Source organism: Podarcis melisellensis (genome assembly GCF_964234715.1).
Source record: "Podarcis melisellensis genome assembly, chromosome: 4".
NCBI lineage: Eukaryota > Metazoa > Chordata > Lepidosauria > Squamata > Lacertidae > Podarcis > Podarcis melisellensis.
This window is the reverse complement of record NC_138531.1, coordinates 73,627,569-73,642,467: the sequence shown is the minus strand read 5'-3', so window position 1 is coordinate 73,642,467 and position 14,899 is coordinate 73,627,569. Positions and strand designations below refer to the sequence as shown.

Sequence of the window (14,899 nt, the reverse complement as noted above, 5' to 3'; positions counted from 1 at the left end):
AGGTTACCACCCTCACTACTTCATGATCAAGGAGATGGTGAGTGGGGAGGTTCAGAGGCTTTGTGGGTGCCAGGTGAAGACCTTAAGGACGTCACTGTGCCCACAGATGCTACGTTGGTAGCTGCGGGCTTAAGCAATACACAAACTTCCTGTTCGATTCTCATTTTTCTCATGGTTTCCAATTTTAGAAGATGTGTCATTTCTTAATAAGTTCTCATTACATATGAGACTTATAGATCAGATAAAGAGATTTGCTGCTCTTTAACTGCTGAACTATTAACAGATTAGTTCTTAAATGCTAGCCAGTTCCTTATTTGTGCCAATTCTCCACCTTGTGGCAAAAGAATAGATTCTTGCTAAAGTACAGAGACCAAATGCAGGTGTGCCACTAGATGGCAGGCAACACCCACTTTTGCAAACGGAGTGAAAATCAGAGAGCTTGAAGCAATGTGTACTTTTTAGCAAAGCCCTGTGTATTATTATTTTTTAAAGACAGAACCAACCTCTCTGAATATCATGTAAATGCACCCTTACCCTGCCACACGTAAGTAAATATAAATCAGATTTATACACCTAATTACTGACACTTCTCATGGATTCCAGCCCCTATTTCTTTTTAAAACAGAACCTTTCCTACTGCATGCGAAGTGTGATATTGTGTTTAGAGCCCAGTATTACCACCTACAGATTTGCTAATCAACACTCCATTGCCCCAGGAGATTCATAACTTCTTCCTGGTAGCACTGAGCTCAATTCTCACTTCGGGATCCTTTTTCTTGCCTTTGCCAGACTTCCAGTGTCAAGAAACATTTTTTTAAATGTTTGCCACTACACCAGACAGGAACTCTTTTGTAACAACTTACAAAACATGCAAGCATTTCATACCGCAAATGGTGAAAAGGCTGTCTTTGGAATAGAATATATCCGTTTCTGCAGGCAAATGAAAATTGAGAATGTGTGATTCGTATTAGGGGCATACAATAATGATTTAAACCATCATTCATTCCACTGTTTGCTCATTAAAATTGATTCCATTTTGTTATCCATTCATTTGAATTTCACTGTAACCACTGGCAGCGCGGGAGAGGGGAGACTGAATCTCCCTCTACAACTCGCAACTGCCATTGCTGCACAAAGAGAGAGAAAGCCTGCATTTTTATTTGCAGGCTTCATTCTCACTCTTCTCGGGGCAACACAAAGTAGAAAAATAAGCTTCTTTCCTCCCCTTCATTCTCCCCACCTGAAGAGAGAGCAGGAAGACCGCAGCCTTTGTTTACCTCCTGTTTGCCTGCGGCAGCAGTAATACATACACAAGAAAGTTTGCAAAGCTCATTCCATGCCGATCCTTTCCACCTTGATGTCCCACCTGTCTCCCTTGATCCACCTCGTTCCGCCCCACCCAGCCTCGGTCTCACTCACTTACAGGCTCAGCCAAGCTACACCCTTCCCCTTCCACTTTAGCCAAACCGTAGCCCAGACAAGCCACAGAAGAATAGACAGGACAGACTGGGGCAGCTCCCCAGCAGGCAGCACTAACTGGGAGATGCCTGGTGCCCTACTGCTGCCTGCTCTGCATAGCTGTCAAGTGTCCCTTATTTGAAAGGAAAGTCCCTTATTCCAGCGCCATGTCCCGCTGCTGTCCCTTATTGATGGATGTCCCTTAAATGTCACTTAAATTATGCCCCTTAAGTTTCAAAGGAAGCAGCTCCTCTCCCTTCCTCCCTGCTGGCCAGGGAGGAGGGAGGCTCCAACTGTGTTGCTTGGCTGTGTTGCTCACCCAATGAGAAGTCTAAGAACGACTGGGGGGTGGAGCTTGCATGCCTTGTGTGTGGCTAGTTAATGCAAGCTGAGGGGGTTTTTGAATGCTGGACACCATTTTTTTGCACGTGCTGCTGCAAACTTTGCAGTGCAAAGCCAGGCCGGGGAGCCATCTTAAGTTCAGGCTTCATAGGCCTTGTGGTGCATGTGATTCAGATTCTATTCAGTTGAACCTCTGGTTACAAAGTTGGTTGGACAGTGTTCTCGAAGCTACCAGCATGAGTTTGACCAGACTGCAGGAGGACAGGAAGACTGGAGTGCCTGGGACAGGTGAGGCTGCAGGTCCCTTATTTTGGCTGCTGGTCCCTTATTTTCAAGGCTGCTGGTCCCTTGTTTTCAAATCTGTAAGTCGACAGCTATGCTGCTCTGTGGGTGGCTGCTGGCACCAGCTCCCCAACTAGGTATGTGAAGTTCCATTGAATTCCCAGAATGTAAGTCAAACTCACCCAGCACTTACATACTGGTCATCTGGTAGAGTGAAGGGCAGAGCACCACTTTCCTGCTAAAGCAGGGGTTGGGAACTGGAACTGGCCAGCAGGCTAGATCCTGACCTTTCCCAACCACCACAGACCACTCTGACCAGTGGGATCAGTCACCATGGTAAATAATGTTTTGCCTTCATGGTTTGCTGGCAAAGGAAATGGAGTTTGCTGCCATCAACTGAAAACAAACCATACGGGTAAAGGAAGTCTTTCCACCTAAGGCTTCAAACCAGCTGGTTGGTGCTTAGTGCAATTCCTACTTTGGACAGAGATTGACTGAACTACAGTGTTCCTGATTGGGAGCTCTGCAGTGCAGCTGATTCCAGTCTCACTTGCTCAGAAACAATACACCTTAAGGCTCTCAGTTGTTCCTTGGCAGTCACAACTTGAGCTGCACCACACCTAATGTTACATATGATATGTGCAATGGGATGTTTTCCCCTGCTGCTCCTCCTGCTGCACACCTTCTGAATCTGTTAGAAGGGTTCCCACAAACCCCCTGGAGAGATTTGGGGAGGCTACAGAGAATGCACAGAGGGGAGACAGTGGGAGACGTCTTGTTATGCCGGTAGAAATTCTCACACTGATGGGACATATTGGTTGATTTTCACCCAAATGGTAGCAAACAAGCAAATAATGAACAAACAAAACGCCTAAAAATGCCTACACTCCCTAACCTCTACACCTATCCATCTGAATTTTTTCTGGTTATGTACCTAGAGACATGTGCTAATTTATACAAATTCCACCCACCCCGAATCCCAAGGGGTAAGTGAATCTTTGTCTCCCAAACTTTAAAAACTCACATTGCACACACAAAATCTGAACCCATCTGTCTGTATGTTGGTGGGCTTCATTCTCTCAGGAGCTGTAGAAATTTGGTCTGATTTCAAAACCAAAATATTATATGCAATGATACTTTTAAAAAACAAAACACAAAATGTAAAGGCTAATTGTGTGTGTGCATGCAAATGTCACACACACAAAAGTGTGCATACACCTACTTGTCTGAAATTGGCTGGCATCATCCATAGGGACACCTGTGCCTACAATTTTCATCGAATCATCGTTAAAATATTGTGCCTGTTTGTTGTTCTCCCCATTATTGCAATGGGACTACGCAAAGCGCCGTATTTTCTAAAGAGATGTTTTGATTTGAATCCAATACATAGTGAGTTTCCTCCCAAGCAGTCCAAGCTGAATCATCTCACTTTCTGAAGTGCCAAAGTGGGATCAGAACTGAATCTTGTCTTGTATATGCCCCTAGTGATTTACTAATTCCACAACTTCTCTACACAGCATATTCCACCCATTTTTTATTAACCTGCAAGTTCCTTACTGATTGCTAAGATCTACATCTCTCTACCTTACAACAGAGTATTCTTGAAACTAAGAATGCTAAGCTATTTGAAGCCCCTTCTCCCTTTCCATTCACATTTCATCAATCAAATAAAATTCTCAGTGGTAAAAAATTAAAAACAACAATTCAAACAATGCTTGAAATGTGAATTGTTAGGTTTGAAAAACATTACGGTTGGGCAGGTTTGTAAGGAAAGAGCAGAATGTTGCCATTACAGAGCAGGGAAATTCAGCATGCTGTGTCTTTGGGTTTGAAATGAATTAGCAAGAATTAAAGTGATCATTTGGCTGTGAGCATTTGGAGATGTCAAGGTTTGTAAAGGATCAGAGGACAGGGAATTAGTTTGCCCAAAACTTGCTCACATCACAATTCTAGAAATGGCAAATGCTGCCCAGTAGCAACAGATAGTTTCTTTAAAATGCAACTGTTTCCAGTCTTGTTCAAAGGGCTTTTCTTACTATATTTATTAGCCTTGCTGCAGTGAGAGACAGCATGCAGCAGGTGGCACCAAAGCCTACAAGATCAGCTGTCAGTGCTTCCCCTCTCTTCCCCTCTCACTCACTTTCTCCCTCTCCCGTTTTGATAAAGAGTTCTAATGGTATAAAGAAGAAAACACCATTCAACATTTTGCTGATAAAAGCATGCATACCCACACATGGGCAAAGCCAGGACTTTTGCTGGGCGGGCAGGCTCTTGTTAGGAGGGGACAGGCTTTTGTTACAGGGGCAGAACCTCAGATTTGTATTATTTTTAATAGATTTTTGATTGATTGGGGGGTCAGCTGCCCCCTGTCCCCCCCTTTGCTATGCCCATGTGCCCACACACTCACACTCTGCAGCATTAGTGGACCATGTCAGAATCTCCTACCATGCTGACTCCATTACCAGCCTTTTTCTCTGCTTCAGTACAAGGCACAGATCACCATGCATCATCCTAGTTTTCCCAAGAGATCCCTGGAATACATTGTTTAATCACAGTTCGCCTCAGTGACTACTCACTTCAAAATGATAATGAATCCAAAATCTTGGACGCTTGAAGTAATGATAAAATGCTGTATCTGGTCCATGGATCTTCATAACTGCTGCATGCAGTGCCATAGCGAGCATCTGCTTTGCATGCAGACGGTTCTACGTACGAACAGACAGGTCCCAAACAGAATGTCTTGTGTGAAATTCTGGAGAGCTATTGCCAGCTAGTGTAGAAAATACCCAGCTAGATAGACTCATGGGGTTTGTCTGTTCCTAATCCCCAACCCTTTCCACCTTCCTCCAAGCACTGTCTCCACAATCTTCTACCTACCAATCCTTCCTCTGCCACCAATCTAAACCATCCATGTACTATATTTGCACTAGTCCAGAGGTCTCCAAACTAAGGCCCACGGGCCGGATAAGGCCCAAGGGACTCATTTATCCGGCCCACAGCATCCCCTGCCACTGCCCGCTCTTACCAGCACTGTGCAGCACGGCTGCCCACTTCTGGGTCAGAAGAGCACCGGAAATAGCTTGTGTGCATGCACAAGCATTGTTTGTGCATGTGCAAGCATTATTTCCAGGGCACATCCGGGTCCGAGAAGGCCCATGCACATGTGCACAAGCTGTTTCCGGTGCTTCTTCAAACCAGAAGTGCGCTGGAAATAGTGTGTGCGCACGCGCATGGGCATGCGCTCCCCTGCCCTCCGGCCCGCCACACGATCGGTGCTGGCGACACTGGCCCGAGGCGCGGTAAGTTTGCTGACTAGTCTTTCATCATGCAGTCCCCACTGGAGGATTTGTAGTGCCACAAAAATGAATTTGCATAAAGTCAGAGTGCAGCTCTCATGGGAGGTTTTGAGGTGCTTCATGTCAACCCAGAATTTGCATGAAGTCAGGGGACTGGAGCAAAAGAGAAGGCAGGCTGCGCAACAGTAGTGGCATAGGAGCAAGAAGGGGGGAACACTGAGAGGGGGAAAGTGGTGGGTCAAAACAACCGGAGAAGCCTGAATAGATGGGGAAGGGATACGGCTGCCATACGTCTGGGAAATAGAGTCTGGGAGGAAATTCCCTTCTCACTGTAATAGTTTTAAACGACCACTCTTTTCCTCTCAGTGTTCCCCCCTGCCTGTTCTACTCAAACCTTTGTCATTGCTTAAAACCACCACTCTTTTCCTCCCAGTGCCCTTTCATTTCTGCCATTGTTTAAAACAGCCACTATTCCTTCTCAGTGTCGCTGCTTGTCGCTGCTTTATTCAAACCTTTTCACTCCTGGTACAAACAACGGCGGAGGAAGCCGCTCAGGGACCCATAGGGACGGGATGAGCACCCCACAGGGGTGGAGCACACCATAGGGCCTCCAGAGTCTGCCTGCCTCCTCCCACTCAGGCGCCCTACAGCTGGGGGGGGCAGTGGGAGGACCATTTGGGCAGTGCGGAGCCTGCGTGTGCCCAAGCCACTGCGTCTCTCCCAGGAAAGACATGTGACTTGGACACGCTGCAGGCCCCGCGGTGAGTGCCACCTGGCATTTTGTCACCCCCCTCAGTGATGACACCAAGGGTGGCCCCCACAGCCACCGCAAGCCCCTTCCTCCGACCCTGGGCACAGTGTGCTGTCTTTACATGAAGTTCCTGATTCAATTTTATTATTGGAACATGTATTTTATGAACAACCAGACACCCATATACATCCAATATCCATCATTTAATCTTCTCTAATTGAGCAAGCTAACAGATGGGCTTGTTCTTAAGCGTCTATTCATCTTAAAAATACAGAGACATATAGCTACAGAATTAGGAGGGCTGTAGAATAGGGAGGAGGCATGGAAATGGGGTGGTCTCTGTGCAAGAGGGAGGTTTTAAAAAAGGAGGCAGGAAAAGCATGGTGAAGATGAAAATGTGCCTTTGCAAAGGAGCTGTAAAATAGAGAGGAGAAGGCAAGGAAATGTGAGTCGTTTGTGTGCAATAGGTAACTGAGAAAAGAAGGGAGGAGGAAAGAGAAAGAAGGAGTAAACAGGGAATACAAAGCAGGGTTGTAAACAAGGAGGGAAGTGTGGGAATTGGGTGAAGATGAAATGAGGGGGTATGAAATGGGCTGCAGAAGAGGAGGTGTGGCTTCATATTTGGGCAGAAGGTGAAAAGGGTGCCCAGTAGTTACAATGTGTGGTAGGGGAGAGATGCAGGACCATGGGCTGCAGAAGAGGAGGTGGGAGAAGAAGGCACAGACATGGTGAAAACTGGTGAAATGGGGCTGTAGAATAGAAGAGAGAAAGCTGGGATGATTTATTGTTTGGTCAAACAAGTAAATTGAATTGTGGAGGGTTTGGTGCGGGGTTGACGAGTGGAGTGGACAGGGTGGCAAATCCCCATACACACACACAATGTGTGGCAGCATTGCCATAAGTGCATTACAGTATAAGATACCAAAGACTTGCAAGATGGAAGGATCTGTCCTGGGTAGCTTGCATTGGAGTTGTTTTTCTTATTTTAAAATTCTATTTGAACCAGAGATGGCTATTGAAGGAAATTTGAACAGATGCTGACATCATTTCTAGGAAGCCTCAGAGAACTATTCATGCATCCATTCCGGGACACTGATTCATGCTGCTCCTATAGAAACTGTATTTCATGCTGCTGCTTTTTGTTTCCCCCGCAGTTTCTTAAGCTTTTTGCTATTTCTCCTTCAAGAAGATGTGGCTCATGTTAAGTACAAGAGCTATGGGTTCAGCTATGTGAATGGAAGACTTATATTTGAAAACTAATAGCTTGGTTTCTTGTAATATTTTATGGTAAAGTAGGGCTTAAATCAGATTTGGGTTAATTATTAGACCACTGGAATGATGACAGACTGCTAGGGCAGCTTACTGTAGACTTAGGCCCCATCTGCATTATACATTCCCAGGGCAGTTTAACAATCAAGCCCTCTTACCAGGGAACTCTGGGAAATGTAGTTCTGTGAAGGGAATAGGGGTCTCCCTAACAAACTAGGATTCTTTGGTGGAAGCCATGACTGTTTAATGTAGTATAATAATGCTTTAAAGGCATAGCGCAGATGGGATTTCCGTGCTGCTCAAGTATGCAGGTTTTGTAAGTACCCAGTTGATGTATTCCACATCAAAATAACACTCCATATTATTTTCCCATTTAATCCAGATGTACCATTTCCAAACCAAAATCTGGTAAATTAAAAAACAACAACACAGAAACAATAACTCCAGATTAAACAGGGGATTTGGAGAGAATGAGATAACATTTTGATGAGGATGGTGCCATGTGGATGCTGGGGGGGGGGGGGGGGGAAGGTTGCATTTATAAGTAGCATCCACAGTTCTGCCCCATGGAAATGCCCTAAATCTTCTTGACTCAGTACTAACTTCAATAAGCCATGAAAGCATTGGAAAGCAAAAGTGTGCTTAAAGAAAGTGAGCAGTCAGAGAGAGAGAAATATCCATTCTATACCTTTTGTATGTTTCTTGAATATTCAAATAGGTTTCCCAATGTTTATCTTAAGGATGCCAGCTCAGTTGGTGGCATGCTTAATAATGTTGGAAAAATGTTAATAATCTCAGCATGTGTACACTTGCAATATATACTGTTTGGAAATTGTTTCATACCATTTTAGTCTTGTAGGACAAATAGGTCCAAGAATTCAGTTGTCACTGTTGTCATGGTGTAGCAGCATTCCCTGTCCAACAGTAGAATTCTCTGTAGTAGAATTCACATAACTAGGATTTTGATCCAGATGTATATGTGTACAGCAGCTAAGACAGTGCTCCTATCCTTGTGAGTTTATCAGCAATCTTACTGATCAGCTGTTTTGTGAGGAGGGGGCAGGAGGGGGTTTAATTCAGTCCTCCGCTCCTCCACCCAAATACTTCATCAATAACAAATATCCTTTTTTTCTGAGTGGGGCTTCCTGCATACAGTCTTGGAAGTTAGACCGGGGAAGAGCACTTCATAGAGCATTTTTTTGGCCCCACATTTCTCTAGCTAGCAAGAGAGTCTTCAGAATAGCTGAGGTTCCGGTTGGAGCAAAGGATTCTATTGGATTTACATAATGCAAAATGCAACGTCAACTGACTCACAGGCATATATTGCAGGGTGTATAGAGCTGCCACTACAGGGAATACCAAACGGAATCTCTGCCTGGAGATCATTCCAGGCAGGAGAGTAGCAAATGGGAAGCTGAATGAAAGGACGTCCGTCGTGTTAGCAGTTAATAGTCCTGTTGCGATTCTGCATTATTTGTTGCTGCGGCAGTGAGCGCCTTCCGTTTCCCCCACCCTTGTAAGAATCAAAGCTTTGCTGGCATTCCTGTTGCTCCTCCCCATAGGACTTGCCCTGCAGGAGCACAAACGTTACATTGAAATAATTCCCCCTCCCGATTACCAGATAAATAATTATGCAACCTCCCCTGGGACTGAAGGCATTTGCTGATTGGTTCCATGTTTTATTGATTAGAGTGCTGTGATGAATCTGCCCCGGAGGAGCCAGCGTCTGGCTGTAAGCAGACGGTCGTCAACGTGCAGAATTATAACGAGTCCTGGCATTCAAGGGCCACCACACACAGGGAGAGCAAACAGGTGGACCACACTGCCTCCCAAGGAAGGGAGGAGGGAACAAAAGCTCAAAGAGAGAGCCACTGCTCAGTCTCTCCCTCTGCCCCCCCGCATGACTTTATGACAGGAAATGGGGACCAGTCCTTAAAGGGAGGCTGATAACTTTTTCAGTAGCTTGTGATCCATTCCTTGGTGGGAGAAACAGTCAGTTACCAGCAAAAACAGGTATCAATCCCAACTCCACCTTCTTCAACTCAGTGTGATGCTGGAGGCGGATTGCTGTTTGTTCCAATTCCACAGTAAAGAGTGTGCTTTCCAGCAGAAAGCTGTGGGGCAAACTGATCATAGCTGTGCTTTCTAACCACAAGACAAGATGAAGGAAACTTACATGAGGAAAACATTTTTATCTATAAATCCTTTGAACAGCTTGCATCCTACATACTGCAATGACCCCCTACTCTCCTGTGCCTTAACCACACCATCCATGACTTATGGGGATTTGAGGGATTTCTTAGTAGCTGTCACACAACACTGACTGAGTACAAACAGATGATTCTGAGGTTTGCCCTCCCATCTCAAAGTGTCTATCATCTTGCATGGTACATATTTGGCATATATGATATAGATAGATAGATAGATAGATAGATAGATAGATAGATAGATGATAGATAGATAGATAGATAGATAGATAGATAGATAGATAGATAGATAGATAGATAGATAGATATAGATGATAGATAGATGATAGATAGATAGATAGATAGATGATAGATAGATAGATAGATAGATAGATAGATAGATAGATAGATAGATAGATGATAGATAGATAGATAGATGATAGATAGATAGATGATAGATAGATGATAGATAGATAGATGATAGATGATAGATAGAAGGTAGGTAGGTAGATTAGATAGCCTTATGCTTTAAAAAGCAACATATTGTTGTCCTTTTCCTAAAATCCTTGCCAGGCAGGCCATTCAGTGTGTGTGTGTGTGTGTGTGTGTGTACAGTGGTACCTCAGTTTTCAAATGTCTTCATTGACAAACATTTCATTTTTTGAACGCCGTAAACCTGGAAGTAAATGCTTCGGTTTCCGAACATGCTTCGGAAGTCGAACATGCCACTCAGCTTCCATGTTGAGTTTTCCATATTGAGTATTCCGTATTGAGTTTTTGGTTTTCAAACGTTTCACAACTCAAATGGTCTTCTGGATTACATTCAAAAACTGAGGTACCACTGTATATATGTGGATACAAATCTGAGCTCAAAATATTGAGGGGTTGGACTCCAAAAGGAGATAATGGATAGGATTCACTTAACAAGCCCCGTTGGCAGAAGCCCTGCGCAAGGACTTCCGTTTTTGTGATGCAGTTCTCCAGTCCCCAGTTGGTCTGAGAACCCCTGGAACATTATGTGTGGGAAGAAGAGGGGGGTTGTTCTGTCTGGCAAGCGACAATGCATATGCAAATGGAATATTTGTCATGTCAAATTCCACCCAACGGCATTTCTCTCTCCTTCGTATATCTTCTCATCTCTGGAATTGGTTAAAAGGCATTTTTGGGTTGCCTTGGGTAAGTTAAAGTGACTAACAAATTTAATAAACAATAATAAATAATAAGAGCAACACATCTTAACTACTCCCATTCTGATTTCTCCTGGCAGGAGACACAAAAAATACAGGGGCAGGGGAGACGGACCTTATCTGCTAGAGTGTGGTTTTTCTTTTGTATTTCTCTTCTTGTATAGTTTGTATGTAATCCCCCACCCCCTATTTTTTGTCTTCTTTCTCTCATCCCATAGGACCTGGTACAGGGATAGCAGGCAATGGATCAATGTGTCTGGCCGTACCACTGTGGCTCTTGGCAGCTTCCGTGCTCTGCCTACTCAGCAAATGTTAATAACATCCGAATTTTAAAAAAAGGAAAAAAAAAATATAAAAAACCCAGCAACAACAAGAACAACAACACACAAAGCAAAACAAAATTATGTGTCATACAGGAGACAGAGCAAGAGAGAGAGCGAGAGAGAGAGAGAGAACGGGGGAAAGGACAGTTTCTTTCACAATTTTATGTGTGTACCGCAACAAAGGGGGGAAATTTCAGTGAAGAAGATTCAGCAACATTTATTCCAACAAACTGTCAAGTCACTGACCACCCAGGAGTAAGGAAGCCTAGATGGATCACTCTGTGGAGACTGGATCCTGCCAAGGATGCCAAGATGCTGTAAAAAAGAAATATCAACAATGAAATTATTGTTATTCTCTCCATTCCCTCATATCATTCCTTCCTTCCTTCCTTCCTTCCTTCCTTCCTTCCTTCCTTCCTTCCTTCCTTCCTGGAAATAGATGGCCTTTGCTTTGGTGTTGATAGTCACAACATTTTGATTGGCATGCTTATTTCTTAAATTGATACTTAACCTTTTCAGATTTCCGGCAAACAGTGATGCAAATTTCTGTAGCTACTGGTGTCCCATGAAGAAACTCCATGTGGTCCTTTGTTTGCTGCTTCCCCTATTAAGCTCTCCCGTATTTTCCTTTGTACCTGAAGCCCACAATGTTTTGATTATGCCGAAACATACCAACATTACTCATCTGCCCTCTTGTTCTTAACAGGCCTCGCTTTCTCTCATAAGTGTGTGTGTGTTCACAGACGGGCAGGCATGGGTGTATCTGTGTGCGTGTCTCTCTCTCAAAAGCATGCAAAGGGGGCAGCCCCTGTGTACATAAGCTCATCATGCTGTAGATAATGACTTGCTGTGTACATGAGTTCAAACATTAGCTTGGATGTGAACGCAGGGGAGCAAGGACATGAGCAAAGTCTTCCCCAGCAAAATTTTGCCTCAACTTCTTTTTGTGATCCCAGTTTTGAGGAGCTGGTCCTTAGCCTTCTCCTGTTCTCCAGCTGAATTCATCATGGTAGCTTTCAAATGGAACGTATATATTGTCCCTGTTTAACTCTTCAGTTTGCTTTTATCAGAGCAGGACTGGCGAGCCTCCAAGGCCATAGATAGCCAAGTCCCAAAGAGGCTGCTGAATGAATTATATGAAGATTTGAGGGTGTCAAAGTCTGGAATGAGAGAAGGTTGAATGAGATTAGATCTATTACATCTCACAATGTGGACAAATGTTTGGTAAATTTCTTGTAACTGCAGAGCCCATTGTCCAGAGGGCTTGTTCTGTCCACTGCCCTCAGGCAAGGCAGCATCAGGATCTGCTGAGTGGCTTCGTCAAAGCCAAGCAGGCTCTGTGCATAAAAGACCAGTGGTCTGGAGTCAAAGAAATGAGGGAAATCAACAGAATCCAGGAGGTTCATCAGAAGGTCCAGGAAGCCAGAGAGATTAACTTCAGGACAAAGAGAAGAGTTCCTGAAGAAAGACTGCTGCAGCCTGCAGATCAGAGTTTCCCAAATTTGGGTCTCCAGCTGCTGTTGGACTACAACTCCCATTATCCCTAGCTAGGAGAACCAGTGGTCAGGGTTGATGGGAACTGTAGTCTGAAAACAGCTAGAGATCCAAGTTTGGGAAACCCTGTTGTAGGTGCAAATTATATTGCACCAGCCACTGCTACTTACAGCATGTGTAGCTTGGCTACACAAAGCCCTAGCATTGCTCTATCCCTTGGTGGTCTTTATCCTCCAGCCTTTTTGCTATGATTAATTTGCACTGGTGGGCATCTTTTCTGTGTGTGAACTGAAATAGATGTGGTCAAAGTCAGGTGACCCTGGTAACTGGAAGATCTTAGACTTCATAGGATGACTAGAGGAAAGCAAAAAAACCAACCCTCTCCAGTAGGGATTTTATCTCACAGTGGTTCTAAAATTATTAATTTCGTGGTTAGTAACCATTATGACCCTTGAGCCTGATCAGCTTTCCAATCTTTTTCCCCCTCTGATTAGAAATCTCAGGAGGGTGCACTCAACACTCAGCAATACATAATTCTATAAAGTCAACTTTCTTATAACTATGGTAAAAACAAATAGAAATCTGCCAGAAAGAACAAAGTATTTCTATTACTACCACCATTTTGACTTTATACCCTTCAAATAACCAGAAATACACTTAGAAAGTTTCTATGGTTTGAAACTTAGGAAAGCCATCTCCCAAAACCTGAGCAGAGGTCTCCTTGCAAAAGGAAGTTTGAAAAAAGGTTTGACAGGCAACTACTATCCACTTGGTGTGTTTTTTTAGTGTAAACTTTTTCTCCTTTATTTTTTACTGTGCTTGGCTCTTGGCATTCCTACCACAGAAGTAATCCAAGTGCAGGAGATTAATTGGACGCTCATTATAAATTGCAGATGGAGATGGAGAAGAGATTGTTTGTCTCAAGCCAGGTCACTAAGAGGGGTCTGTGCATCCCTGGTGTGAGTTGGAACCTTATCTTTCAGTAATTGAGTCACCTTTGTTTATTTCAGTACTTTACTTGCACTGGTTTGTCATCGAAAATTGGGCAGATATGAAACTAACAGTTGCCTGTAATTCCCATTCCAGATGCCAAATATCCTAGAAAGGGCAAGCTGAACTACTTATGAATTCCTGGCCCAAAGAGGCTGCCTGTAATTTTTAGAAATTGCGAGTGTAACTGGCAGCAGGAATATAACATGAATATAATATGCCCATGTCATGCGTTGATTAAAGGAAAGCGAGTGCCCTTCATAGCTTATTGTCAAACCCGTGGTAAAAGTACCAGCCTTTTGCCCCAGCCACAGATTTGGCTAGACCTCACAAGTGCAATCCAATTGCATGGTCTCAGTTTGTCCATAAAAGGGGTGGGTTCTGGAAAACAACACTAAGATTGATATAAATGCTTCTTTCTCTTTGGGGAATTGTAGATTCCTCATCTACAAGGATGCAGTGGGAGGGATGCAGGAACTGCGTAAGGGAAATCTACTCTTCTAAATTGCCCAGTTCCACATCCATAGTTTTCATTCCACTGAATTGCTAAGCAACAAATATCTCCTTTTCTCAATCATTTCAAATCAGTATAACTAAACTGTGCCATCAGCAGTTGTAGAAGCTGAGTGGTTCTAACCTGTGATGCAATTCCTGTATTAGCAAAAGTGGTCATTTACGGGTTGGAAATACAGATGTAAAGTGTGTGTGTGTGTGTGTGTGTACATGTGTGTATGCATGCTCTCACACATGCATTAAGTCCTTCCTTTTACTATAATGAGTACCAGCCGTTTACAAAAAGCTCCCTGTAGCTCCATGCCCACACAGCAAGACAGCTCTCACCTTGATCAACAGCATGGCAGAATCCCCTCCTGCTGCTTTAGCGATTTATTTTCGCTGAGGTCTGCAGTTTGGGGCAGACTCAGGCAGTCAATTAAGCAGCCATCCAGGCTTCTCAGTACCATCCTTCCAAGACTTGCAATTTACTGTTAGACAGTTAGTATTCTGTAAAGGTAGGAAGCAGAACAGAGAAGTAAGGGGTGGTTGGAGGGTGAGATACAGACAGGAGAGAGCATTCAGCTCTTGGGGAATACCCAACACTGAATTTTGCTACAGTGGCATGGGTCTGACGAGAAATAAATTTACAAAGCAATCCTTCCCACATGCACACATTGTGTGCCTTGCAAAAAGGCAAAAACTGCTGCTGCTGCTGCTCAGATAGAATGAATCTCCCAACCACAGTTTAGTTTCAGAGAGAGCGAGAGAGCACTTCCTCGTCACTCACATAGAAAATTGCTCCTCATGCTTTTGTTTCGCAGGTAAG

At 44.0% G+C, this 14,899-nt stretch overlaps 1 protein-coding gene across 3 annotated transcripts in view; it reads left to right on the top strand.

The window, feature by feature from the left end:
• Nucleotides 1-14,282, top strand: part of LSAMP (limbic system associated membrane protein) — a 1,403,176-nt gene extending 1,388,894 nt beyond the window's left edge. For all 3 annotated transcript variants that reach the window (XM_081908544.1, XM_081908543.1, XM_081908545.1), the window contains one exon: nucleotides 10,990-14,282. In XM_081908544.1, coding sequence (XP_081764670.1) covers nucleotides 10,990-11,087 — 98 coding nt within the window. In that variant the 3' untranslated portion in view covers nucleotides 11,088-14,282. The remainder of the gene's footprint in view (nucleotides 1-10,989) is intronic.
• The last annotated feature ends 617 nt before the right edge of the window (nucleotides 14,283-14,899 follow it).